General features: G+C 39.1%; 3 protein-coding genes across 4 annotated transcripts; 1 reads left to right on the forward strand and 2 right to left on the reverse strand.

Annotated features, from left to right (window-relative positions):
• The first annotated feature begins 2,206 nt into the window (after positions 1–2,206).
• On the forward strand, positions 2,207–13,331 carry LOC135680484 (uncharacterized). The gene is made up of 12 exons (XM_065194406.1): positions 2,207–2,545; positions 2,887–3,015; positions 3,880–3,972; positions 5,102–5,181; positions 10,467–10,580; positions 10,941–11,014; positions 11,209–11,285; positions 11,597–11,680; positions 11,776–11,868; positions 11,956–12,063; positions 12,148–12,216; positions 12,581–13,331. The coding sequence occupies exons 1-12, from the start codon at positions 2,246–2,248 to the stop codon at positions 13,043–13,045; spliced, it is 1,686 nt and encodes a 561-aa protein (XP_065050478.1). The 5' UTR covers positions 2,207–2,245; the 3' UTR covers positions 13,046–13,331.
• A 1,950-nt stretch (positions 13,332–15,281) lies between these two features.
• LOC135680486 (mitochondrial import receptor subunit TOM20-like) lies at positions 15,282–22,171 on the reverse strand. 2 transcript variants are annotated; one of them, XM_065194408.1, is made up of 6 exons: positions 21,959–22,170; positions 21,682–21,760; positions 21,393–21,562; positions 21,254–21,301; positions 17,603–17,686; positions 15,282–15,771 (listed from the first exon to the last, which is right to left on the reverse strand). In XM_065194408.1, exons 1-6 carry the CDS (start codon positions 22,055–22,057, stop codon positions 15,646–15,648), a joined length of 606 nt encoding a protein of 201 aa, XP_065050480.1. In that variant the 5' UTR covers positions 22,058–22,170; the 3' UTR covers positions 15,282–15,645. The 2 variants fall into 2 exon arrangements, with proteins under 2 accessions (XP_065050480.1, XP_065050481.1); XM_065194409.1 differs by lacking the exon at positions 21,254–21,301 and having other exon boundaries at positions 21,959–22,171.
• Positions 22,172–22,905: 734 nt separating this feature from the next.
• On the reverse strand, positions 22,906–23,872 carry LOC135588854 (uncharacterized). The gene is made up of 2 exons (XM_065081205.1): positions 23,189–23,872; positions 22,906–23,074 (listed from the first exon to the last, which is right to left on the reverse strand). Exons 1-2 carry the CDS (start codon positions 23,665–23,667, stop codon positions 22,906–22,908), a joined length of 648 nt encoding a protein of 215 aa, XP_064937277.1. The 5' UTR covers positions 23,668–23,872.
• Positions 23,873–25,915: the final 2,043 nt, after the last annotated feature.

The raw sequence follows: 25,915 nt of genomic DNA on the forward strand, positions 1-25,915 counted from the left end.
TCCACCTGATCATTTAATTTTTGGTGGTCAGGTGAGCTCAACAAATGGCCACCAGTTAGCCTCCTGAACCAACCATACCTACCAACCATCTACTGGTCTTTGTCCTGCAACAGTAGGTCAGTCATGAGCTACCACCCCTAACCTATCGTTAACTAATGTTTTGGCCACCCTCTCTCTTGACTCCAAGCGTGATCATGGGGTCACAGGGTTAATGGCCTCTGCGAGGCCAATGGTGGGTGCAGTTCTGTATCCTCCTCAGTCCTATCACTGACTTGGCACTGCATGTTAAGAGCAAAGAGGGAAGGACCAAAAGAGATGGCATCTCCGAGTTGTGTCACCTAAACTTAGAGCCCAAGAAGGACCCCATGTCATGCAAGTCTTGTTGCCCAATTAATCACCTTCCTTCCGGGTTCATCCTTGGAGTGAAGGATCAATAAAGACCCAAGTCAGTGAGTTTGGTGTGGGGGAGGAAACCAACACCCCATGTTGCACACCAGCAAGCCTTTACTGTCACCCGAACCACCACCTCATGATGCTCTCATGGTGTTTCCACCATCATTATTAGCCCTTTCTTCGACGGACCGCCGTGTTCCCGGTCGGGCCCGATGGATGCCGATGCCATGAGGAGGCGAAGTTATATTATGACCTGTTCTTAGAGTTAGCTTTGCATGGGAGCATGATACCTAATCTTCCTTTATGGTGTCCCATAATAGCATGCTGAAAGAGCTTCAGATTCAATGCTTCAGACTCGCACAGGATCCTGCACACTCCCATGATTCCTATTTCCAGATTAGAGTAAGGGAGTAGGTGTCCAAATAATGCAGCAACCAGTGACACTTTAGTTGGCTAACAGACCTTGAGTTTATTGGAAGGGATGAAGATCCTCGTGATCCAACTAAACACAAGTATAAACAAAACGATGGTTGTCATCAGAAAGTCTGCAAGCTTATTATTGCCACATAATGTAGTTGAATTCTGCAAATGGAAACAAATCATGTATCTTGCCCAAGTAAAAAATTGATATCTTATTCCGACTGCAAGCTGGAGATCTGCATTGCAGAAATCTTCCGATCTGTTGAAGGTTGACTTGAGATCTTACTCCACCGGCGCTTGATGTTGCCAATCCCAACTCCACAGGCCCCATGTCAAAAGTTCCACTACCTAATGTCTCAGTCGCGAGGCACTTCCGAAGGTCGAAGAGATTTCCCGCTCTTCTTGTGAGAAGAAGAAGCCAATGGAAATCTGGGAAAAGAATATATATATATATATATTCTCATAGTGTTTGTCCAGAATTTAGCACTTCTCTTTCAAGACATAATAGTTTTTCTGGCAAAAATGAAGAACAAGAAAATAAAAGAAGGGAAGTGAGAAATTCTAACGATGATTGATATATAGTTTTTTGTGTCTTCCATGTTCTTGAATCTGCTTCTAATGTGTCTCTACTCTTTGTTTTTCTTTTCGTTCTTTTTTCTTCTTCTTTTCTCGTTTCACACCTTTCGAAATGAATTTATTAACTACATATAATGGACTTTTTACTCTCACGTTGGAGCTAAATATAAATCTAAAACTCAAACTAAGAAAAGTATATGTTTTGATGTGAATGCTTTGGCTTGTATGTTGATTACAATCGAAGCAGACTCATCTGGATTTAGTTGTAATCTATCTAAAACTGGGTTGGGTTGGGTTGGATTGGATTGGATTGTTCTTTATTCGGGTAATCGGATCAAAGTTGTGGACCCACTTCACCGGTATGCGGTCCAATTAAGTGCCCGGCCCAATAATAGTTGTTCGGATCGGGTTATGAACCCTTTTTGAGTCGGATCGAATAGGATCATTCGTCATTGGGTCGTCGGATCAAAGTTGCGGATTTCAATCCAGTCGTCGCGGATTGGGATCTGTTATCACTTGATCCATTTATGTGCCCAGCAAAACTAGGCCCGCTAATGGCACACAAAAATAAAAGTCATGAGAATCTAGTCGGATCTCGGGTTACATTGGTTGAACCAAAAGGTCAACTAGTTGGACAGGAGATTTAATATTCTTAAAAAATAAAAATAAAAATATATTTCGATCCTTTAAATCCAAATCATCAATGGTCGGACCGGTTGAGATCCGATGACCGATTTTTGGGGCCCACCAACCCGTTCGGTCCGGTTCAGTCCTGTCCAGATTTAATAACCAGAACAAAACCCTAAGGGTCATGGTGCTCTGGTTCTCTTAAATCCCCTGAATCCAACGCAAGCCGATGGAAGGGCTTGTCGTCGCCGAGTTCGTCATGGAAGACCGAGAGGAGGAAGTGCCAAGGGTAGCGGAGGAGCAATCGGAAGATGAGGAGGACTCGTGGTCCTCCGAGTCGGAGGTGGGAGAGGCTTTGGACTGGCTGGACCTGAGGGATGGACCAGACGGAGAAGGCGCGTCGGCCTCCTTCTCGCTCGCGTCCTCGCATCGCCCCAACGCCCACGGCGGCCTCCTCTCCCGGCCCCTCCAACCCCTTTCAAACCGCAACCAGAAATACTCCACCCACATCCGGGCTAATCCTTTAGAGGTGTCTTTCGGTCTCCCTATTTTGAGTATATTCTTTCTCTTCTGTTGATCGATTTGTTGATGGAAGCATCTCCTTCGTTGGCAGAATGGTAAAACTTTGTATTTTTATGTCGTTTGGTTGAATTTTCAGTAGAACAGTTTAATTTTTTCCCGACAAATTTGCTTTCTCCAAAGTTATGGATGTGATCGTTCGATTATGAAGAAGTCCACAGCTTGAGGTTGCCTGACCTTCAATCTGCATGTGTTGACTTTTTGAATTAGTTTATTTTCCTTTTTTTGTTTATTGTACTATTTGGTCTTGTTTTTTAATTTTAATTTCTGTAACGCAAAATGTTTGTTTAGGAATGGGAAGGAAGAACGGACGTGGGCATGTCAAACTCGGTGACAACTGCAATCAGGGACAGTGTTCGAGATATGGCGATAGGTAGAACAAAGAATACAGAGAAAGCTGACAGGGCTACTGTTGAGCAGGTTAGTGTTTCGTTACTTTTTTTTTTTCTAGAGAAGAATGTAGTCTATATATCTAAATTTGAATTTCAACATTTCAATTTCGATGTCAACAAATTGAAGTTTTGACAATTTTTTAAGCAAATGCTTACTTATAGGAGGCAACCCTGCGTGATTTACTTTTCCAGGAAAAGAAAGTCTATGATTTGTTTAAGTTCTTCAATATTTAGGATTTTGATCATCCAGTTTTGTAAAAGTATTGTGCTTGAAGCAATGGAAGGTGTTTGCAACTGTGACCTCATGCTTTCCCCTTTTTATGTGAAATATCAGGAAAACATCATGTTACATGTTCACAACATTAGTTTAGAGAAATATAGCCGATTTTACTGCTTTTTAACTATTCAAGTGACTTGTGCTGATGGCGTCAAGACATCACTTAACTTTTGAACTAGCAAAAGGGTCCATTTCTTGGGAGTATTTTCCTTCGACTGTTGTTCACATTTGGTACTTTTCAGTTTTGTCTATGGAAGGAGAATGGTTACTGTTATCTGGTTGATGTAGAACTAAAATGGACAACATCTTGGCTTTTGGCTGGTTTTACTTCTCTTGAATATGTTGTTACTGCCATTGGATTCTTCTGGGCAAATTATCAGTTCATTTGTCATTCTGAAACCTTGTCCTGATTGGTGCGCTGGATTCTTTCACCTTCTATTGCTATTCTGCTGATACTATGTGTGGAGTATGTCTTCGTGTCTCAGAACTTGCATATAATGCCCAATCAACTAACTATATCATTTCAACTTTTTAAGAGCCTTTCATTCTTCTTGATATCTGCACTTGGATTAGCTATCTCTATGTCTGTCTTGAGATAACATCTCTGATTGGCAGGCCATTGACCCTAGAACTCGCATGGTGTTGTTCAAGATGCTGAACCGTGGAGTCTTCCATGATATTAATGGCTGCATATCTACTGGAAAAGAGGTATGTCTTTAATCTTGAAACTTATAGTATTAAAATTTGATTTTTTTTTTGTGTTTATTTGGATAAAAAAGGAAACAGATGGACATGTAGAACTTTGGAATTGCTGCTACAAGACAGAAACCATAGTTGCAAGATCAGATAGGTGTCAAGTTCGGCTAGGGACAATACAATCGATATCGACAAAATCACTCAACTTGAAACTAAAATTATAAAAAATCATAAACTGGCAAAGTAATAAAAATATCAAATATAATTTGGAAATAGTAGAAATTCTTGTACCCCCATATTTCCTGACTTTTAGAGAAGACATTAGATCAAAATTTAAAAGATAAAAACTGCCCAAAAGATTATATAAAAAATATTATATAATAAATCATTACAATCAATAATTATTTGTTCATAAACCATTCATATTAACTGTATCAGACAAAGACATATATAAAAAATTCAAAATTTGTGCACCTATAGCTTATTATAGCAATGGACTCTGCAGTTGCTTGGATGTCTCTGAATCACAATACAGATAAAGATAAAGCAAAGACAAGAACAAAATTCCTTGAAAAGAGTGCTTGTGGAAGCTGAAATTTATCATGAAAATGTATGATATTTCATTTGTCTAGTATGGAACCTATTTCTTTAATAGGTTAAAGCTACTCTTTGTCCTGCCCTTTCCTCTTCCATTGCCATTTTCTCTTTATTTATTAGTGATGAAGAATAAGCCTCACAACGATGGTGGCAAACCACGTTTTATGGTTGCAATGAATAGAGAATGAATTAATAACATCCTCTCCTTTGTTTCACCATGATCTAGGTTTCGTTTTTGACCTTTTCCACCTTGACTCTCTCTTTCTTTTCCTTCCCTTTCACAGCTCTCCTTTTTTCTTACTTTGAGACTGTTGAATTGCTTAGAATTGGCCAAGACCAGTGTGTTTGACTGATTATAGGTGATTATGTCCGATTTCCAGCTATAAAACCAAGAATGGTTCCGTAATGAGATATTACAAATATGGATTAGGCATATCATATATGATGACTATGATAAAAACCTAGTAAAAGGATTGACAGTCTGTTTATAAATAATCTTTCTAGTTCTAGAAATCCTAGATAGCATGACTTTTTTTTTACACAGGCAAATGTTTATCATGCAACAAAAGCTGATGGTCAGGAACTGGCAGTGAAGGTGTACAAGACATCTGTTCTTGTTTTTAAGTAAGGAATATCTTAGACTGAGATCTTGTTACATTTGAGTTTTATTTTTCATAGTGCTTTTTCTTTGCGCTGAAACTTCAAGAAGGTTCGGTTTTGGTGGTCAATAATAATTTCTGATTGGTAAAAATGTTCCTTTGTATGATCATAGGTATATTCAGTAATTATTAGCTATTTTTTTAATTCCATATGAGAATGATAATTAGATTATGGTGCTCAAGCTGAAATGTTAAAATTAGGAATTTTTGAACCATTCTCTTGATCTACAGTTTGGATGCATGAGCCATGAACATACACCTTGAAATATCAAATGATTTCTTCAATTGCATCACTCTTTAGATGACAACAGTTAATCCTTAAATGATACTTGTCTAGAGATGCAGATATTTAAATTCGACATTGAAATAGAATGGCACATGCCATAAGTGGTGTTGACACTAAGGTTTGCCATTGCGCACAAACTGGTATATATTGGTCAATATTTGTCACAAGACATGGATCGCCTTTTTTCAAGCAATCCAAGTCCATTACAGGGTTTCCCACCTTGATAGTCCAGTGCTTTTATATTTTTTATTTAGTGCTACCTCTCTCTCTCTCTCCCTCCCCATCCCCCTTTCTCTCTGCTTGCAATTTCTCTTGCCTCATGCTCACCTCTCTCGTGTTGCTTGCTGCTCCTACCACCCACCACTGTCAGCCCACTGGATGCTCCGCCTCCTCCACCCTTTGATACTGTGGTATGTACTGGCATTATGTGTCAGAACCATATTTTTCAGGCCATGGACTGGCACAGGTTTGGTATTGATAAGACCTTAAAGTCTTATCGTTGCTCTGATACCAATTGATAAGACCCTAAAGTCTTATCGTGGAAGAAATGGGAGAAAAGGGAATGATAATGATCGCTTCGAGAGGATCGACCTCCTTGATCGCTTCGAGAGGATCGACCCTCCTTGATCACTTCGAGGGGATCAGTCTCCTAGGGTTTGTCCACAGAGTGGAATAACATTTCATTGATTGATTGATTCTCAAAAGAAAGGGTTACATCACTATTTATAGAGTTCCACCTAGAGTCCAGGACTTGGACTCTTAATAATAAATAAATATTAAATAAACCTCTATCTGACTTTAACTAAACTCAATAAATAACTGAACTAAACAGACTCAATAAACATTATTCAAAAGCTCAGAAAAAGGGTCTTAACAGTTCCTCCCTCTTCAAATCAGTCTTGTCCTTAAGGCTGAGTAGCATCAATCTCGGGGAGCTTCTCTTTCAGCACTTTAGTCATAGATTATCTGCAACGCATCACAACCCGTGGATCAAGTAAGTATGGTATCCACTTTTTGATAGTGTAAGCAACAGGTCGGTCTTTCAGTGTAGTAATTGTTGCAAGAAACTTCTGGCATTGTATAATCAATTTTATCTTTAAACCTTTGCTATCACAAGTGAAAATCCGTCCATCAACAATCTTTACTTCGAATCTGTCATAGCCTTCAATGTGGTGGGTCAATCGGTCAACCGTCTCACTGTCCATAAAATTGTTAGTGCTACCAGTATCAATCAAAACTATAATAGGCTAATGCTCTAGAGTTCCGCCAACTTCTATAGTTTGCGGGTTAGAGTAGTCGGCTAATGTATACATTGTATGTATGGTAGGTTCAACATCTTCATTAGAATTTATACCTTCATGATCGGAGTCCACATTCTTAGCTTTCGGTTCCTCTCCAATTGGTTCAATCATCAGAAGTTGTCCTTGTTTACATCGGTGCTCCATACTCCATTTTTCATCATAGTACAAACCCCTTCTTGATCTTTCCTTGCTAATTTTTTTCTCATGTAGATGTGCAAATGAGATCGCAGCTATCATAGTGCAGGGTTGACGAGCCTTAACTTCATACCGGATCTCTGGAATAAGCCCTTCAATAAATGTATCCAGAAGTTGTCGGTCCAACCAATCTCTAGCTTGATTTGACAATCTTTCAAACCTACTCTGATATTCTAACACTGTAGAAGTCTGACGAATTTTGGCGAGCTAGCAATCAACATTCTCACATTTGGATGGACCAAAGCGAACAAGAAGCCCTCTTTTAAACTGCTTCCACGAAGGAACTCCGTGGAAAGTTTCATACCAATCGTACCACTAGAGTGCATCTCCCTCGAGTTGGATTGAGGCCACTTCTACCTTGGATTCTTCTGGGGTTCTGTGAAAACGGAAAAAAAATTTCTGCCTTAGAGATCCAATTGGTCGGATCTCCATCTTTCCATCTCGAAAATTCCACCTTCATGTGTGAGTAATTTGTGTCACAATCTTGGGGCCCTTTTCTTGTATTTTCAGATCTGTGCAACGTATAACTTGAGCCCCCATTTTGTTGAAATTTGCTGAGGCTCTCCAGTAGGCTCTTTTTGAAATCATTAAGTGTTTCTTGCAGTCGGTTCTCAATTCTGATTTTCAATGCTTCCATTTGTGTTTTCACCGAGTTATCAGTGGCCATTGCGTAAGACTGCAAATCTGTAATCTCAACTTTTATTTTTGGTGTCGGTCAAGGGCATCAACACTATTGATGCGAAGTTGCCGAGGAGGTGGACGCCGAGGGCAGTGCTGCGGTCGCTGCGTTGTAGGAAGAGTAGCTGCCCTGTTTCTATCGCTGCGTGGGGTGAGAGCACTGGGGTTGGAAGGCGACTGCGTTGATGTGGCTGCAGTTGCTGCGACCCAAGGGGCGATCGCCGAGCAGCGGGGTTGAGGCTATGGTGATGGCAACCTGCGGTGATGGTGCAGCTGGGGCAGCGCCGCCAAGGGCTCACTGCTGCGGTGGCTGCGACGGCATCGATGGAAGGCATGTTGCTTTGTCTCTGTAGCACTGCGGAAGGAGGCACTGGTGACGCTGAGGGATCGCGTCCGGTTGAGGAAACGACGATGGCTGTAATGGTCGTGGTTGCCTTGGTTTGATCACCGCGAGTAGGGATGGTCGAGCGATTGCAGCTACGACCCAAGGGAAGGCAGCAATGGTGGCGCGGTTGGGGCAGCGTCGTCGACGGTAGAAGCGACGAGGGGGTTGGTCCGTTGGCCAGGAAATAGCGACCGTGGCCCTTCTCGCTCGAGCAGGGTGGAGCAGCAAGGTGGGAAGGCTACTGGTCGGGGAGCAGTGGCGACGGTGGTCGCTGCCCGGAATGCAGCGACTACGGTGGGGCTGGCCAAAAGCAGGGGAGGCAGGGGCCTCTTTCGACCAGATGGGCTTCAAAGGGGAGAGGATGTGGTTGTGGCGGGTACGGCGCAACGAGGAGGGGAGGTTGCTGGCTGGGGAGTGGCGGCGGCGGTGGTCGAGCGGCCGAGAAGCAGCGGCGACGGTGGAGAAGGAGGAGTCGGCGGTGTCACGGTTGGGAACAAGGACAACCGGTGAGTTGCCCTGTTTCTGTCACTACGGATGTAGAGCAAGGAGGATTGGCGGCTGGGAGGCGTGCGACGGTCGTCGCACGGTGGCTGGCAGCGGTGGTGGCTCGGCAATAAAGGAGAGGGGTGGTGTTGAAGTGGCCGAGAAGCAGCGGCGACGGTAGAGGCAACCGGCGCCTGCAGTAGCAGAGGGACCGACGATTACTCTGTTTCTATCACACCACAGAAATAGCGATGTCGACATATCGCACGATCGAAGCTGCAACCAAGGGAAGGCAACGATGGCGATGCGGTTAGGGCAGCGTCGTCGACGGTAGAAGCGGCGATGGGTGGTCCGCTGGTAGGGAAATGGCGGTCGCGGCCCTTCTCGCTCGAGCGAGATGCGGGTAGCGAGGAGGCGAGGTCGCTGGCCGGGGTGGGGCAGCGGCGGCGGTTGGCTGGGCAGCAGCGGCGACGGTGGTGGTCCGTCGGTCGGGAAGCAGTAGCAACGGGTGGGCTGGTCGGAAGCAGGGGTCCGGCAGGGAAAGCAAGGGTGGCTGCGGCTTCTTCTTGTTGTTCTTTTTTTTTTTTTTCCAAAGATGAAGCTAACTGCAGCAAGGGGGCAGCAGTGGTGGCGGCTGCTGGCTGGGCAGTAGCGACGGCGGTGGAGAAGGGGAAACGATGGTCGCTGACCAAGATGCAGAGGTTCCTTCTCGGTTGAGAAGGATCGGCGTTCGTGGTTGCTGGCTTCACCCTTCCTTACACAAAAATTTTTATGGTAACACTGCAGCAAGAACGCCAAGGATCGCCGCTCTGATACCAAATGATAAGACCCTAAAGTCTTATCGTGGAAGAAAGGGGAGAAATGGGGATGCTCTAATACCAAATGATAAGACCCTAAAGTCTTATCGTGGAAGAAAGGGGAGAAAAGGGAATGATAATGATTGCTTCGAGGGGATCGGCCTCCTTGATCGCTTCGAGGAGATCGACCCTCCTTGATCACTTCGAGGGGATCGACCTCCTAGGATTTGTCCACAGAGTGGAATAACATTTCATTGATTGATTGATTCTCAAAAGAAAGGATTACATCATTATTTATAGAGTTCCACCTAGAGTCCAGGACTTGGACTCTTAATAATAAATAAATATTAAATAAATCTTTACTTGACTCTAACTGAACTCAATAAACAACTGAATTAAACAGACTCAATAAATATTATTCAAAAGCTCGGAAAAAGGATCCTAATAGGTATCTGAAATGGGAAACTTTGGTTGACACATCTATCAAGGAGAAAAAAATTCTTATATCAGCAAAAAATGAAGTTGTAATGACTATATAAGTATTCATAAAGGAGTGATTTTTCTGATTCAGATGGAAGCAACCTAGTCATGGAACAAATGAGCTGCCAAATATAGACTTACATCATTTACTAGGATCCAGTAATTGCCTGATTGTTTGAATATAGGATAGTGTGTTAGTTAATGAGGTTGTTTTGATACCATTGCCACATTGTCATATAGGTGAAAATGGGAGCCATTCATGTACATAATTGTTTATGGTGTCTCTTGGATTTACCTTGTAATATTTGAAGATTCCCCTTCATGGTCATTCATGATTATATTTTCATTGTTTGGCTTCAAAATGGTTCAGTGTGCTATAACGTGCTCTGCTTTTAAATCTACGTGAACTGTAAGATGCTTATCGTGTGATGGTTGATAAGCAGTTAGGAGAAGAAATTGAATTTTTTGGTATATAGTTTCTGTTTACATTTTATATATTGACATCTGTGTAGGAGGCACTTCTATGAATGGTTTAGAACCAAGATATAGTTTGAAGTACAGTCATCTGTGCACAAAGCCTCAAAACTATTGTAAGCACTTACTATTTGTCATATAACAGCTCTTATTATTATTTTCTAACTGCAGAGATAGGGACCGATATGTACAAGGGGACTACCGTTTCAGAAATGGTTACTGCAAGAACAACCCTAGGAAAATGGTAAAGACTTGGGCAGAAAAAGAAATGAGAAACCTCATGCGGTAAGAGCCTTCCTATGACTGTTGATATGTATTATTCTATTTAGATAAATTGTGCACTCTCTTAACCATATATATAAAAAAATAAATTAATTAAATTAATGATGTCAAAGTAACAAAGCAAAATCATGTGGATATTCCCTTGTTACTTTGTGTGTGGCATGCTGCATTGCGTCATATTCTAAATAAGAAAGAACTAGACAAGATGCATAACATGAAGCGGAGGAAATCTAAAGATAGCTGTGTGATATTTTTTTTTGCAGAAATTCATTAATTAGATTTAGATCCTAGTTATGTAATAATTTTTTCTGGACAGGCAACTCTATAGCTGTTTTATTTATGAATGCTCCTCTGTCCTTGTAGAGTAAAAGCTGCAGGAATTCGATGCCCGACACCATTGCTCTTGAGGCTTCATGTTCTGGTCATGGAATTCATAGGTGTTTATATTTTCTTCTGATTTTTTTTCTTCTAAAGTTGCAGTTGTCAGAATGTCAAATCTCTTCTTTTATTATTATTTTAGTGCTGCTATTATGATATCCCATTTGCTTTTCATATTGATTTATTATTTTTTAGTTTGTTAAATATCACAAACATCATGAATAATTGTAATTAATCCTAATTTGTAATGCAGGAAAAGCAGGCTGGGCTGCACCTCGCCTTAAGGATGCTGCATTGTCTGAAGATAAGTTGCACGAATGCTATGTGGAGGTATCTGTTATAATCTGATGTTTCTGTATTATACTTATCAATTGCTTCACAACATAGAGTGTATTATGGTCTAGCTGTTGCTACTAAATGCCACTTACAACTTTTTAAACAAGCTAACAGTGGTTTTAGAGAAGCAACAAACTTAGTTGTTTACATGGTTCTTATATTTGATCTGCAATGTTACTTCTTAAATTCATGGAATATAGATGTGCTTTTGATGATTGTGCTGATCATCAAATTTAATATTTCCTAATCTAAAAGAAGCTGCAGGCTAGCAGTTGTGAACATAATTATCACCACTCATTTTTCAGATTATTACAACAATGCGAACATTGTACCAGAAGTGTAAATTGGTACATGGAGACTTAAGTGAATACAACATACTTTATTTTGAGGTAAGTAGTTTCTGTTCCATTAAACCATTCTCATTACCATCCTAAATTAGTAGTAAACCAAGAATATTCATATTTTCCTTCTTCTCATTTTGTAGGGTCACTTGTACATAATTGATGTTTCCCAATCAGTAGACCTTGATCACCCCTGTGCTCTGGAATTCCTGAAAGAAGATTGTGTTCATGTTTCAGTTAGTAATATGCTTTGATGAGTTGCCAAGCCCCTTTTGTGCCTGTCTGATATTTTAGAATTGTGCTTTTATTCGTGTTGGTTGCAGGATTTTTTCAGAAAAAATGGAGTGTCCGTAATGTCTGTCAAGGAATTACTTGACTTTGTCATTGATGCATCTATTGCTGATGAAGATGTGGATGATTATCTAGAAAAGGTCCTTCTATGCCCTATATAGTTAATCTTTCAAAAATTGCCGAATCAGTGCCTTATCATCATCATGTTTGTGGAATAATTTCAGATTCAGCAAATGGTTTTAGGAGGAGAGACAGTTAACCAAGATGAAATTGCACCTACTGTGTTTGTGCAGGTATCTTATCATCCTTTCTTTTTTTTCCGATGCTGGTATTTTATGAGATCATGCAAAGCATGGCATTAACCAAGCAAGTTCTTGGTACTGATATTTATAATTGCTGCTTAGATATCCCTTTGGCCTAGATTAGTCAGAGGCCCAAATAATCGAATCACCTTTGGCCTGTGGGATAACTTAATTTAGGTGCAAATATATGGCTCTTCCTATTTCAACATAATTTCAGTAGTAGGATTCATGATGATTTTTGTAACTCTGCTGACTTGTCATTACTTTCTTGTGGGTCTTTATTACTCGAGATATTCGACACTAAGACTATCTTCACTTCCTGTTGCCTGTTATTCGCATGTTTCACTATTTCAAGACCGTTGACTATGTTAAAAAGTGTGAGGAGGATCTAGTTCAGATGGCTATGCTCCAACGGCCGTCGTTGGCATATCAGCTGAAAGCAGAAGAGATTTATGATCAACCTTTGCTAGGATTTGTACATACTAGAAATGAATGTAACCAACAACATCAACAAATCTCAGATAGAGCAAATGGTCCCTCAAATTTGTTAGAGGATAAGCAGACAGAACGACCTATGCAAGACACTGTTGAAGTCGGAACCGAAGATGAATCGACGTCTGAAGAAGATACCGATGGGGATGGTTCGTCGTTTGAGAGCGAGAGCGAGCACGAGATGGGCCCGGAGGAGAAAAGAGCTGCTCGGAAAGAACACAAGAAGAAAGTGAAAGAAGAGAAGAGAGAACAAAGGAAGAATAAAAAGTTTTCCAAGGCTGAGAAGAAGCGGCGAAAGAAATTGGCTAAAGCCAAGTGTCGAAGGTAACTTCTAAAGACAAGTATAACACCATGCAGCGATCATTCCTCCATGTTTTTTGGTAAGAGCTTGTGTTCCATGTGGTGTTATGCTGAGCTGTTTATTTTTTTTCCCTCTTTGGTAGAGCATGGTTGTATAATTCATGACTTCATTGTTTAACGGCCATACACTCCAAACAGGAGAGTAGCCTTGAAGTTTACTATCTAATTGTGTTATCTTAGAATGTAACAACACGTCTGCCGGTTGAATTGATGGCTCATATACAGTTCTGGGTCAGCAGGTTAAAGTTAGTCCACTTGAATGGTTTGCTTAGGCTTGCATAACAATGGGAACCACTTCACTCCCTTTTTTTTTTTTTTTTCTGTGCACTCATTTATTCAATTTCAAATCTTGATTTGGGAACAAGTTTAAATATCCAGACAAGTTCAATCATAATCGATGTTGGGAACTCTTTTTTTTTAAATTAATCTTGATTATTTTGATATTGTATTAAATCTCATATTTCGATAATAAAATCAATTGATAAATTTATGAGACTAATATGTTTTTTGAGATAAGTGATGTAGAAAAATATTTCGATTGATACTAAAAGGCCAATTGTTAAGCAAGAGAGTCGAATGTTATGTCAAGAATTTATTAGATTGAAAATTAGATGTCGACTTGAAAGATTGATCAATGTGTCAAAGATCGAAGTTCGTGCTAAAGTTTTAGGTATTGTATCAGAAGGATCATATATTATGTCGAAAGATTGAATGTTGTGGAAAAGTCAGACATACAAATGAAATGAACGATGTACCGAAGGAACGAAGTGTTAGAAGATTGAATGTTGTGGAAAAGTCAGACATACAAATGATGTACCGAAGGAACGAAGTGTTAGAAGATTGAATGTTGTGGAAAAGTCAGACATACAAATGAAATGAACGATGTACCGAACAAAGTGTTAGAAGATTGAATGTTGTTGAAAAGTCAGACATACAAATGAAATGAACGATGTACCGAAGGAACAAAGTGTTAGAAGATCAAACGATGTGAAACATATGACAAATGAGTGATTGATTTATCAAGGTCTTGATCGAGATCATTTTGAACCAATTAGAATTAAGCCAAAACACATAAAACGAGCTTATTAAAAGATCAAACCAGCAGCCTAAACTAAGCCTAGAACGTGGATATCACCTAAGGACGAAATCCTAACCGTGTTGCTTTTTAGATCTTTTTGGGAAGACTCCGAAGGAGTGGCTTGGAAGGTGAAAGATCATGAAAAGCGCTTATGGAGGATGTCAGAGGAACCGAGCCTTCAACATCCATTCATAAGTGAGAGGATGAAGGTTATGGTAAATGGTAGGGCGAATGAGAAAAGGGAGAATTAATTAGGTTAAGCGTTGGACAGTTTATCGGTGTTTATCCTTAGGAAAATGCATTGTTAATGTGCCTTTCGATGTAGATTTGAAAGGCCTTTCAATGGTAAATCGAGTTTTTAATTACCATAGTTAAAGTAATCCTACTTTTAGGTTTCAAGAGATAGAATCTTACCAAAAAACATTTATCATCTAAACTTTGATCTCATTGAGTTTTATGTCTTCCATGTTGAGATCTCAAGTTACGAGACAAATACTTTCTAATTTTTTCTTCAAAGGCAACATTCAATTGACGAAGTAAACGCATCCACGAGAGGGGAAGTCTAGATGTAGGGTTCTCAGATGGGGCAGAGAAGGAAGAAGGATATGATGATCAATTTGGTAGGAACAATGAAATGCTTCGAAATCGGTTGGGAAGGAAGAAGAAGGTGGAAGTAGTAGTAGGTTAGAGGTATGTCAGACAAAGTAAACTCTCTTTTTCTTTTTAATTGCTAAAGCATGAATGCATGTTATCAAAGAAACGAATAATATCAAGTTCGATCACTTAATGAATAATAGTCTTAAATTTAGACAACAAAATATCCATATTCCAAATCAACATTTATTACAATCAATTGACAACTAACATAAAACTATATCAATAATGATCTTAATCAAATTTCAATGATGATGATAAACAAAAAAATTTCATATAATAAAAATTAAATATTCAAGACCTACAATTTTATTGTTGTTATTGCAATATTTTAATCGATCTTTATTCATCCGATCAATGGTTATCCAGCCAAAATGATTGGGGTACAAATTACCCTTTTTTAAGACTGAATAAGAGGAAGGAAAAAAAAAAAAAAAAAAGAATACCACAGAGTGGGTTGGAAACACCGCACTAACGACCAGAATATTTTGGAAGCATTTATCAACTTAGGGTAAGCAATAGTTGTTCATGGCCACTACTGTTTCACCAGCATTGTCAGTCTGCTGTATTGAGATTACTCAGAAATGCCAAACTTCGGCATATTGCAAATAGAAACCTCTCTTCATCAATATGAAAAAAACAAGACAAATGAGCCTACTAAAGCAAATGATGAATTGGACTTGAGATGATTTTTGCCACAAGGGAGCAGCAAACTAGAAAGCTGCACCCATTAGTATTCTCCAACAATCACATTAACACTGCCTTCATGTTCACTTCATGATCAATTAGTATGGTAGAATCTTCCCCTTGCAGATGAATAAAAACATCTGACATCTTTACCTTGGAGGCGGGGGAGGACCATGTGATTTGGCCAATCCAACCCATACGACGATACCAACCGCAAGAATTACCCAGCCAAGTATGTCGTACTTAAGGTCACTGCTCTTCTTCTTCTTGGGCGCCTGAGATTTAACAGCAAGAATCAGAAACTGCAAGCCTTGATATCAAAGTAGGGGCTCCGTAAATGAAAGTTTAGAACAATTTGTCGAGGAACTTATTTCTGGCGTACATCATAACACAGAAACACACTCATCAACCCCAAAGCAAAATTCAAACAAGGTTGTTCTTACTAAACTTTCATGAGTGTGTTGTTTGAGAGGACTAGAAACTGGAGCTAATCTCACAAAACTTGAGCAATCCGTTTGAAAAAAAAATTAGAAGGGGATAGAAGATTCATTTATACTAACTCAATTCAACATAAAAGGACCCCTATCAACTCATTTATACTAGCAAATAGAATTTTTCTATAAAAAAAATAAAACAGAGATTATGTTGAAGTCATAACATGCTGTCCAAATCTGGTCCTGGTTAACTGAATAGAGACCGAATATGATCAAAAATTATTTCCTAATATCCTGATAAAAACAACTCTCTCTCTCTCTCTCTCTCTCTCTCTCTCTCTCTCTCTCTCTCTCTCTATATATATATATATATATATATATATATATATATATATATATATATATATATATGACCTATAGCTAATATCATATGCCCCTAACTTCTAAATATTTGACAATATCCAATTGTTTAATTAAATATTGCCCAGTTTTCTTTATTTCTTTTATCAGCATAGAAATGGCTCTATTAATCCAATCATGATTGCAAAGACACATAACATAAGAAAGCAACATCTACTCCCCACTTTGTCATTCGATTAAGCTTCGAACTCACTCATGATACTACATTAGTTTTGACGCATGTTTTGCAGTGTTAATGTACAAAATTGACCACAAATTTGAGATCACCCTATTATTCTAACTCCCAGTTGCTGGTAACAAAAACATGAAAAAGTGCAATGTCTATAATATAATTCGCTATTGGTTATATTTGAATTTGGATATCTCCCATGAAAGCAATGTACATCATCAACCCTCCTAAGGCCTTGTGTTGGTGGGAGCCTTGGAATTGGGCTGCCCCTGTAATCAGTTGGGTCCTACATACACATAACTTGACCTGACCCAGAATATATGCTACAGGAAATGCTTTCTTTAAACAGGATGAAAATGACGGATCTTTTAGAAAGACATAAGAGCTTGTGCATGTATTCTAGAAGAAGAAACTGCATGTCCTTCTAGCGGATTGTATTTGGACATAAGAAACTGCATGGGCAGTCTGGGTGCATATTGGTTAAAATCAAATCTGGATGTCTGTCTTAAGCCCAAGTGAACTAGGTCCTGTATAATTTGACCCATTAAAAGAGAGAAATTTTAAAATAAAATCATGGTGAGATTTATCAAAATAAAGTCTTTCGTAAAAAATTATAGTCATGGTAATGCTTTAAACAAATCTAAATCATCAAAAATAGACAAAGGTAGTAGGATATATCAGTACTTGTTTCACCAGCAAAGGATGAACTATTACAAATTTGCACATTGAAAAGCAAGATAAATCAATTAAGAGAAATACACACATACAAGAAAGATGGCTATTAGCAGAATTTACCAGACACCAGACTGGTGTTTTTAAACAAGGGGGAATTCAGCAGCTTTAAAAAAAGAATAAATCATATCATTTGCCCACCACATCAGACCTCACGTAAAGAACTAATCTACATGTTAAAGTACTCAAATGTGCAGCATAAAAGCAAAAACATATTACTAAACATGAAAAGTGTTGAAGAAAGAAGAGAAAATATCAAGCAAAGATGATACTGCATTTATCTAACTAGCAGGCTGACATGCTAAAATGAACTACAAAAAAAATATTTTCTTCAGAGGAGCACAACAGTACCTTCACATTTGAAGCTGAGGTTGTTCCCTGTGAAGCCTGTTGACTTGCCATCTGCTTTTGGAGCTCTAGATGTAATTCAGGTGCCTGAGGAAAATGTTTAGGCTACCTTTCAGATGAAGATTGTGGGATGATACATATACTGACTAATCTAGAACATGAAATAGCATTTCCTCATACCCTATAAAGTTAGCCATACATCTCTATTCAGTTTTTATTTCTCAATAAGCATGACAAGCAATCTCCAACATGCGACAGACTGATACAATCAACAATCAGAATAAAGTATATATTAACAGCATCTCCAAATGTGGAGTTTCTAACCAATAAGAAAAACAACCACCGAAATTAACAAACTTAACAATGGGTGAAAGAGAAGAATGGAAAACATGACAAGTAAATTTATATCTAGTTCTGAACCAAAGAATTTTATTCCATTATCAGAAGACAGAAACCTACCATTGTAAAGTTCCATATATCCATAGATGTGCAAAATAATTAAAAGACAAATTCAAGGCAACTTGTTAAAGAAAATTAATGTTGGAATTATTTTAGAACTTTAGAGGGCTCTATAATACCATAAGTTGTTGCAGAGATGAAGAAAGAAGCCAAATAAAACTAATCTTGGGCTTTATTGGAGATTCTAGGGCTTTACCGAAGATATAATCCCTGCAAATAAATTTGATCATAATTGAAGATCAATACAAAGAAGAATATTTATCAATCAAGTCCCAACAAAAGGTAAGATTGTTTGTCAAAACAAATCTGAAAATGTATCTTCCCCAAAGAAGCCAAGAAAATCTGATTAGTATGTTGGATATATTTCCTTGATTATATTCTTTCCTTATCCTTCTTGTACATTGGGTATCTATAAAAGGGGGGAAGGTATTGTAACATGGAATATAAAATACTGGCCAAATAAATGATATTCTTTGTCTTCCCGCATTACATGTGGGTGGCCTGAAGTGATATCCTAAAGCCAGAGGAGATCAGGTATTTATCCCTGATGGAGCAATGACATCATTGACATGTGTTAAAGTCCAAGTGTAAGACTTCCACCTTAGCCAGTTAATCCATAAGCCAAATGAGTGATAGTTATCTTTTGTCTCATGTAATTTTCCTTTTTCTATCCTAGAACTATAAAATCCTAGGAAAATGAATATCTGCTTTCGTCCAAGAGCTTTCCATGCATCGTCCTGCATTATATTGATATCAAAGAATGTCTTTTGAAATCCTTCCACAGCATTTTGCCACATCATGTTGGTATAAAGTTTGTAAATTATCCAAGATATACTGCCATTGAAGCTGATCCACATTTCAATTACATGAACCTGAGACGTGTTCCTGCTCTATAGAAGGGTATGATGAAGGAGGTATTTTACTTTAATGTTCAAAATAATTTTATTTATTTAAGTTGCTATAGGACAACTGTCTCTGAGCTACTTGCCAGAGTTGGACTATAGAAGATGACCGGAAATACAAATCTGGTTAAAGATATCTGGCAACAACAAAAAAGAAAGTAGCTAACTAAGAATCTGATTAAACAACTAGCAGAACTCATTAAACATCGAATCCTTTTGGCTTAGTAAGCTAAACTAGATCAGCATTGCAAGTAACAGATAATAAACGATGAAAAACCTTGCCTATTATGGAATCTGCTAGGGTGAAAGTAGGTCAGATTACAACTTTACAAAATCAATTCATTCCAAGTGGAACCGGACAGGGTTAAAAAAAATGAATTTTCACCACATTTCATATTTGTACCTAATTTTGCTACCTGAAAGGCTGAAACATTTTGATATGAATATGGATTTGGGTTTGGGTTTAGTTCTACCCATTTATGCATATCAAAATTGGTCCTACCCAGTCCCCACATAGCAGAAGTCATGTGCACCAACCTACCCTTTTTATCTAGATATCTAAATGTTGAAATATAGTTCAAAGGGTTAAATAAAATCTACAGCGACCAAAGCAAAATATTCTTGTTTGATTTTTTTTCTAAGCACAATATTCTTTCTTTTCTCTGTCTTCCTTTCGATCGTTTACAATTTTCCTTATGGTTTTTGTACCCAATAAGCATAATTCAGAGGTTTGAACTAGTATCCTACATATTGGCTGGGAGTGTATAAAATTTCTCTCTAGCACTTATGCAATAACTATCTCAAATGCAATTTAAATCCAGATCTATAATATATCTGACTCATATCCATATATGTTTTAAAAATACAAGGTCAAAACACTTATATCCATCTAGTATGGCTATTAGAATTTATGCAAGATGAAGTGGGCGGACATGGTTCTTCTGATATTCGATCTGCATCCAGATTGTTTTTACCCCTAAATCCACTGGATTAAACAAAAACGAAATTCCTTGAATAATTTTCAAAACATTAATGATGAATTATTATGATTAAACAAATGATGAAGTTGCATGGAATTTGCGTGGTAAAGATCGAAGCAGGACATCCACAAGAAACATTCTCCCATGACAGAAATTGTGTGGAAAGTTGAAGTATGTTCAATTGTAGATATCACAATGAGATACCACTTTGAATTAATTTGTGTACATGTCTATAAACAAGATTCTAAAACATGCACTCATTCCAAGGAAACACATATTACCAAAATTTATCATGTCAAAACTGACTTGTTCCCATGAGTATTCAATCATTAATGACAAGATCCAACTACCAAAAGACATCTTATATTCAACATTGACAGTCCTGCATAATATACAGAATATTGGTCATATCCAACTGCTCGCGAAAGAAACAATAGGATCAATATTCTATCCCTGAGAGAATGGCTACTAATTATATGCCACTGAAGAAGAATTTAACAGAGAGCTTCCACAGCAATATACAGTCTTCAATATAACATATGCCCTTTCAGTTGCTTCCTCTAAATAACAAGGAATATTTGTTTACAGAAAAAAAGCAAGAACCTATAGATGCCACCGTTGTGCAATGTGAATATTAGAATCAGTGGTACAAGGATGGATAGAGAGAGAACTAATAAAATGTTATTAAAAGGAAATTAAAAAGATTTGAATGTTCGTAATTAATTAGGGATATTTCCATATTCAACTGACTTCAAGAAGTTGGAGTATTAAGGCTTGTTATTGTTGTTGTAGAAAAAGAAAAAAACAAACTATATAGTACACATTTAATGCTTAATTTCACACCTCAAACTAGTTTGTGCTATTTTAAGTAATAAATAAATAATGACCAGGTATCTCAATTGTGCAGCATTGCTGAGGCACATTAGCTCATTTCCTACACATGTTTGATTCTCTCTCTCTCTCTCTCTCTCTCTCTCTCTCTCTCTCTCTATATATATATATATATATATATATATATATATATATATATATATATATATATAAATATAAAATAAGGTAAGATTTTACAATTCCAGCATAAGAAGGATATCTGGTTACCATCGAAACAAGAATTGTTTTTATCACTGTAACTCATACAAGAAGCCAGAACCACTGAACATAAGAGAAAAAAGAACTTCATAGAACCAACTATCCTAACCGATGGCTGACAAGAAAAAAAAAAAAGCAAATGCTGAATAATATAAGTAAAATAATTCTGTGAACCAATTGACACAGTATTGTTTCAGTATATGCAATTGATTATATATATATACCTTGGATGACAAATCCAGCGATTTAAGATACAACTCGTTTCCAGGATCCTACAAGAATTTGAAATCTTAATGCACCAAAACAAGTAGAAATACTTGAGAGAAATGACTGGATTGGACTATTTGTTTGTGCAAGCGTTACCAACTCCAGAGCCTGTTGGAAACATTGAGTTGCCTTGTCAAAATAACCCATAGCTGTCTCGCGATCCTGTGTGAAGAATGCATGAGAAGTATGGGCGTTTCCCAAGCACCACAGAGTGTCATGCTTGCTCGGATTCACCTCTAAGGCTGCCTCCAGTTTTGATATAGCATCTGCAAAGCACTCAAATTCGTGAAGCAGAGATTTCTCTTCCCCCGAGTCAAGTTCGCAGAAAACTACTTTCTTATCGCATCTGTCAGGACGAATCTGTTCGAACATCAATATTACGAACCTTTTACCATCTTTATAGAGTCGTCACCGCTCTGAAACGAGGACAGCTCAAGAAGCGCTCCTCCCCACCTCGTGAGATTCTACGAGAACATAAACGTGATTCCATTACCAAGAACTCCGCAAGGAACAGTCAGGAACACACAAGAAATTTGGTCTCGGAAGCACCAATTAAGTCGAGACAGCAAATGACACCATCAAAACCGATCATTCCAAGCGCCGAAAGTCCCAAACACACGGGCAAGAAGAAACGGAAAGGAAGGAAAGGCGTCGCGACTCACATCGGCATCGAGGGGGTTACTGGCATAGGCGGCCTCCGCAGTCTTGCGGGCGTGCTCGAAGAAGAGGAGCCGATCGAAATCGTTCTGCTGCAAATCCATGGGTGGCAAACGACCGAGAGGAGCAAAGGCGGACGCGAAAGATCACCTGAGCCGCCCCCCTCGCGTGAGCGCAGCAGCTGTCAAGAGGGGATTAGGGTTTATCGAATGAGCGGCGAGAGGTCAGAGGTTTAGGAAGTTTCCGGTTACAATTTCAGTGGGGCCGATCGTGACGCCACGATGACGGCGGCCCGCGTCGGTTGGGTCGGTTTATGAACGGTTATTTTTCCAAAAAAATAAATATATTAAATTATCGATATAAATTCGAAAAGAAAGAGTTGACGACATGTACGAGCTTTACTCGCAGTGGTGTTTACATCTCTACTAATCTGTTCGAAGCTAATCACATTACATCTCTACTAATCACATTAGCTAAGACAACAATGAATATATTTAAGATTTTAAATTTTGTTTATAGCAGTGAGAGTTTGGCAAATGATTTGGTGATTATGGTTTTTAGCCTCCTTTAGGATAAGACACCATACATTGTACTGTTCACACATATAGAAGAACATAGATACAATAATAATAATAATAATAAGATCAATGCATATCCTAACATTAACATCGATCATCAAAAGGACGAGATGCAAACAGAGTAAAAGCCCTCATTTCATCCGTCTTCACGTGAACTTTCTTCCATGTTCTATGAGGCCGAAGACACTCGTTCGTACGTCAGTAGATCAAATTTGTTCTCGTTAGAGACGTCGATGACTATGAACCGATGATGCAAAATCTCCCTTCGTAGGATGAGAAGAAACCTGAAGGAGTTGTGGGAGGGGGCAAAGGGACTGCATTACAAATCGCAAGGCTTTTGAATGAGACCTGCTATGCTTCTTCTTACCCTCCTCTCAACAGCAAGATGTGCAACAAGAAAAGCATGAGAACCATCTGGATTCTCCTGCAGCCGGAGCTTCTTTTGGTGTTCCGGTCTGCGGCGGGAGCTGCTCTGCCTTCTCTGGCTGCAGTGGGTGTCCAGGTTCCCCCTTGAACGAACCACTTTTCCTTTCACCTGTCAATCTGTCTCAACATTCTTTAGTTTGATCACCCAAATCTAATTCCTATTTCACAGCTTCATGTGCAGCGTAGTGTCAAGAAGGACGAATTGAAGTGCATGAGAAGAAGAGATCGTACATTGGAAACGCAAAGGATTCAGCTGAGCTGCGAGATAAGCTGGGCGGCAATGCTGTTTGCTCAGCTGGACGCCGCTCCTTGTGAGCATGTTCCTCGGCGTTCGCTGCCTCCGCTGCGGCCTGTAGCGCACCACTTTCCGCGTGGACCGAGTAGGATGCCATCGGACTGACGACATTCTCCTTGGAGAAGCTGGAGTTCCCTACATGGATGCTGAACAACGACTCGTTGGAGGCCACACTCCACTCCATCGGAGTCGTTGACTTGGATCTTTCGAAGATGGAGGAGGGAATTCGATTCGGGTCGGCCGGATCTGACTTCTCCATTACCTGAACCGGAGGAGACTGCCCTGGTTCGAGAATGTCGGATTGAGGTAAACTGATGTCGGTAGGATTTACAGAATCATTTGCACTTGTAGCTGCACCAGCTTGAGTTGCTTGTCCTCGAGGGATGTCTCCATGTTCAGGCAGTGGTGTTGACATGGTGAATTCAGCTTGGTCCGACCGGAAGAACTCCTCCTCCTCCGATGACTCATCAGAAGAGGTGGAAGATGAGCAAGATGTTTCTTTCCTAGTGTAGGCTGCGCGTGTTAATCATCCTCGGCGACGGTGATGTCGATGCGCGGTTCCTCAGTCGAATGTTCTTTTGCTTCGCCCTCTGACCTTCTATTTTTATGGCACAGCACACTACTCTCTCTGCACAAGACATGAAATAAGAATAAGATGAGGTCAATTAACAGATTCAATATAGCAGAAATAATGTGCAATAAATAAGAAGATAAATCTCCAATGCCATTAAGAATCATATCATGCTTGACTAATATAAATACAGTATGTTTAGAACATACGTTGACAACACCAAAAAGAGTTGGTGAATGAGCAAAGGAGATTTATTTGTCTTCGACATAATCTTGGAGTGCAAAAGGGATAGATCGAAAACAATGGACTTCTTCAATCCTCAAATCATTATCATGAAATATTGCTCAAGAACAATCCTGAAATAAATGATTGGAGAATCCAAGACTTGAGGATCCACAACAATCTTAGAATCGATCTCTGTCGAATTAGCTAGCTGCTCAGGAAACAACAACAACATCTCTATCGACCCTCATCGCCTTTCAAACAAATCGTTAGGAAACATAAGCATGCAAACGCAAGTTTCTCCATCATGCAAAATAAGATCAGATATTATCAAAAGTGCAGCGAATCCATGAAGAAGAGAGAGAAAGAGAGAGAGAGAGAGAGAGAGAGAGGGAGAGGTAAACTGCCATTGTACGAACCTTCAGATTTAGGATCAGAATAAGGAGTTGGACGGTAAAAATCACAGCTTTTTCGCTACTTCTCATTCTTCGTTCGACGACAGGGAACGAAATGGGGGAGGGGGGAGCGATAGAGGGGAGGGGGAGGCCGAGCGATGCTTCCGGTTCTGCTCTTGGGGATCGGATCCAAGATCACTCTGTAGATACATATCTTACAAAATAGTTGGTTGATCTGATCTCATGCTCGTCTGTCGATCTCCAACCGTCGGCTGCGGTAGCGGGTCGCCCGTAGGCGACCGTCGTGTAGCAGATCCGCTGCGGGGCCCACGTCAGCGGGAGACCCGTGGGACCCGGACCTCCACTAGAGAATTTTAAAGGTCGCAATAAACCCACACGATGAGAATATATATATATAAATGTTCCTTATTTGATCAAATAAAATCAATTTTATTTTATTTATGAAAAATTTCACTAGTTTCATATCTAACACATTCCTGATCCAATAATAATGAACATCAATATGTTTGATTTTAGTATAATATATGGAATTCTTACTAAGATAAAAAATATATCACAATGGATGATAATATCTCTGTCTTGCTTCAACTCTAACCTGAAATGACTCTTGAATGATTGAAACATCGTAACATACTCTTTCTTGTAGTATGTTATGATTTAGAATCAAGAGTTGGTTGTTCTTGAAATTTAGATTTATGATCCGGACTGACAATGATACAATTTTGATGTTCTCCATGAACACTATAATCACATGTGGTCGAGCGATTTTAGTATATAATTTCTTCAATTCAAACATGACTAGTTGGAATGAATATAATCTTGACAACTAAAATCTCTTTTTCCTTTGTCAACTTCGCAGTTGACTTGGTTGCATTTCATTGGTCAATCCAAGTATCTACTTGTGCTTCATAAAAAGATTTTGAATCTTTGGGAACAGTAAATATTGTATATTCACTAGCAAAGTAATTTATGTAAGGCTGATCTATATTGGTAGTTCAGCAACCAACTGTAGTTGCTCTTGAGGCAGCATCTATTCTTGCTAATTACCAACCTCCAAGAGAAGAATTTTGACACCTATTCTTGAGGTTCTTGGACATCCCCCCCCTTTCATCATGAGTACTTTGTTGTGAGGAGGTACCTTTGATCATTGTAATAAGAGAATCCTCTGCAAGAACTTGGGAGCCATTTCTCATTCATGAGATCAAGTAACCTGCAGTCTGTACCAGAGATCATCCATTATAACATCATCTTAGCTTCAGTGTGAGTAGATAACCACTTCTTCCCTTTTTGCAATCATAACTTTCCAGCATTCATTCACAAAATAATTTTTTAAGCCTTCAGTATCTGATCTATCAGCAGAGATCAAGTTGAAATAAGAGATTCAGAATGTGTGTCACATTCTTGAGAGCAATTTATATGTCTGAGACAAACTTTAGCAAAATGCCACATTGCCA

The sequence above is a fragment of the Musa acuminata genome, chromosome BXJ1-8, assembly GCF_036884655.1.
Source record: "Musa acuminata AAA Group cultivar baxijiao chromosome BXJ1-8, Cavendish_Baxijiao_AAA, whole genome shotgun sequence".
Taxonomy (NCBI): Eukaryota; Viridiplantae; Streptophyta; class Magnoliopsida; order Zingiberales; family Musaceae; genus Musa; species Musa acuminata.

Excerpts from the sequence above, each read along its gene's own strand:
- LOC135680486 (XM_065194408.1), bottom strand. The coding sequence starts at position 22,057 with ATGGATTTGCAGCAGAACGATTTCGATCGGCTCCTCTTCTTCGAGCAC. Across the intron at positions 21,761-21,958 it reads GTAACCCCCTCGATGCCGAT|AATCTCACGAGGTGGGGAGG; the intron begins GTGAGTCGCGAC and ends ATGTTCTCGTAG. Across the intron at positions 21,302-21,392 it reads TCCAACAGGCTCTGGAGTTG|GATCCTGGAAACGAGTTGTA; the intron begins GTAACGCTTGCA and ends AAATTCTTGTAG.
- LOC135588854 (XM_065081205.1), bottom strand. The coding sequence starts at position 23,667 with ATGTCAACACCACTGCCTGAACATGGAGACATCCCTCGAGGACAAGCA. Across the intron at positions 23,075-23,188 it reads GAATCCTTTGCGTTTCCAAT|ATTGACAGGTGAAAGGAAAA; the intron begins GTACGATCTCTT and ends ATGTTGAGACAG.
- LOC135680484 (XM_065194406.1), top strand. The coding sequence starts at position 2,246 with ATGGAAGGGCTTGTCGTCGCCGAGTTCGTCATGGAAGACCGAGAGGAG. Across the intron at positions 2,546-2,886 it reads TCCGGGCTAATCCTTTAGAG|GAATGGGAAGGAAGAACGGA; the intron begins GTGTCTTTCGGT and ends ATGTTTGTTTAG. Across the intron at positions 11,015-11,208 it reads TCTGGTCATGGAATTCATAG|GAAAAGCAGGCTGGGCTGCA; the intron begins GTGTTTATATTT and ends TTTGTAATGCAG.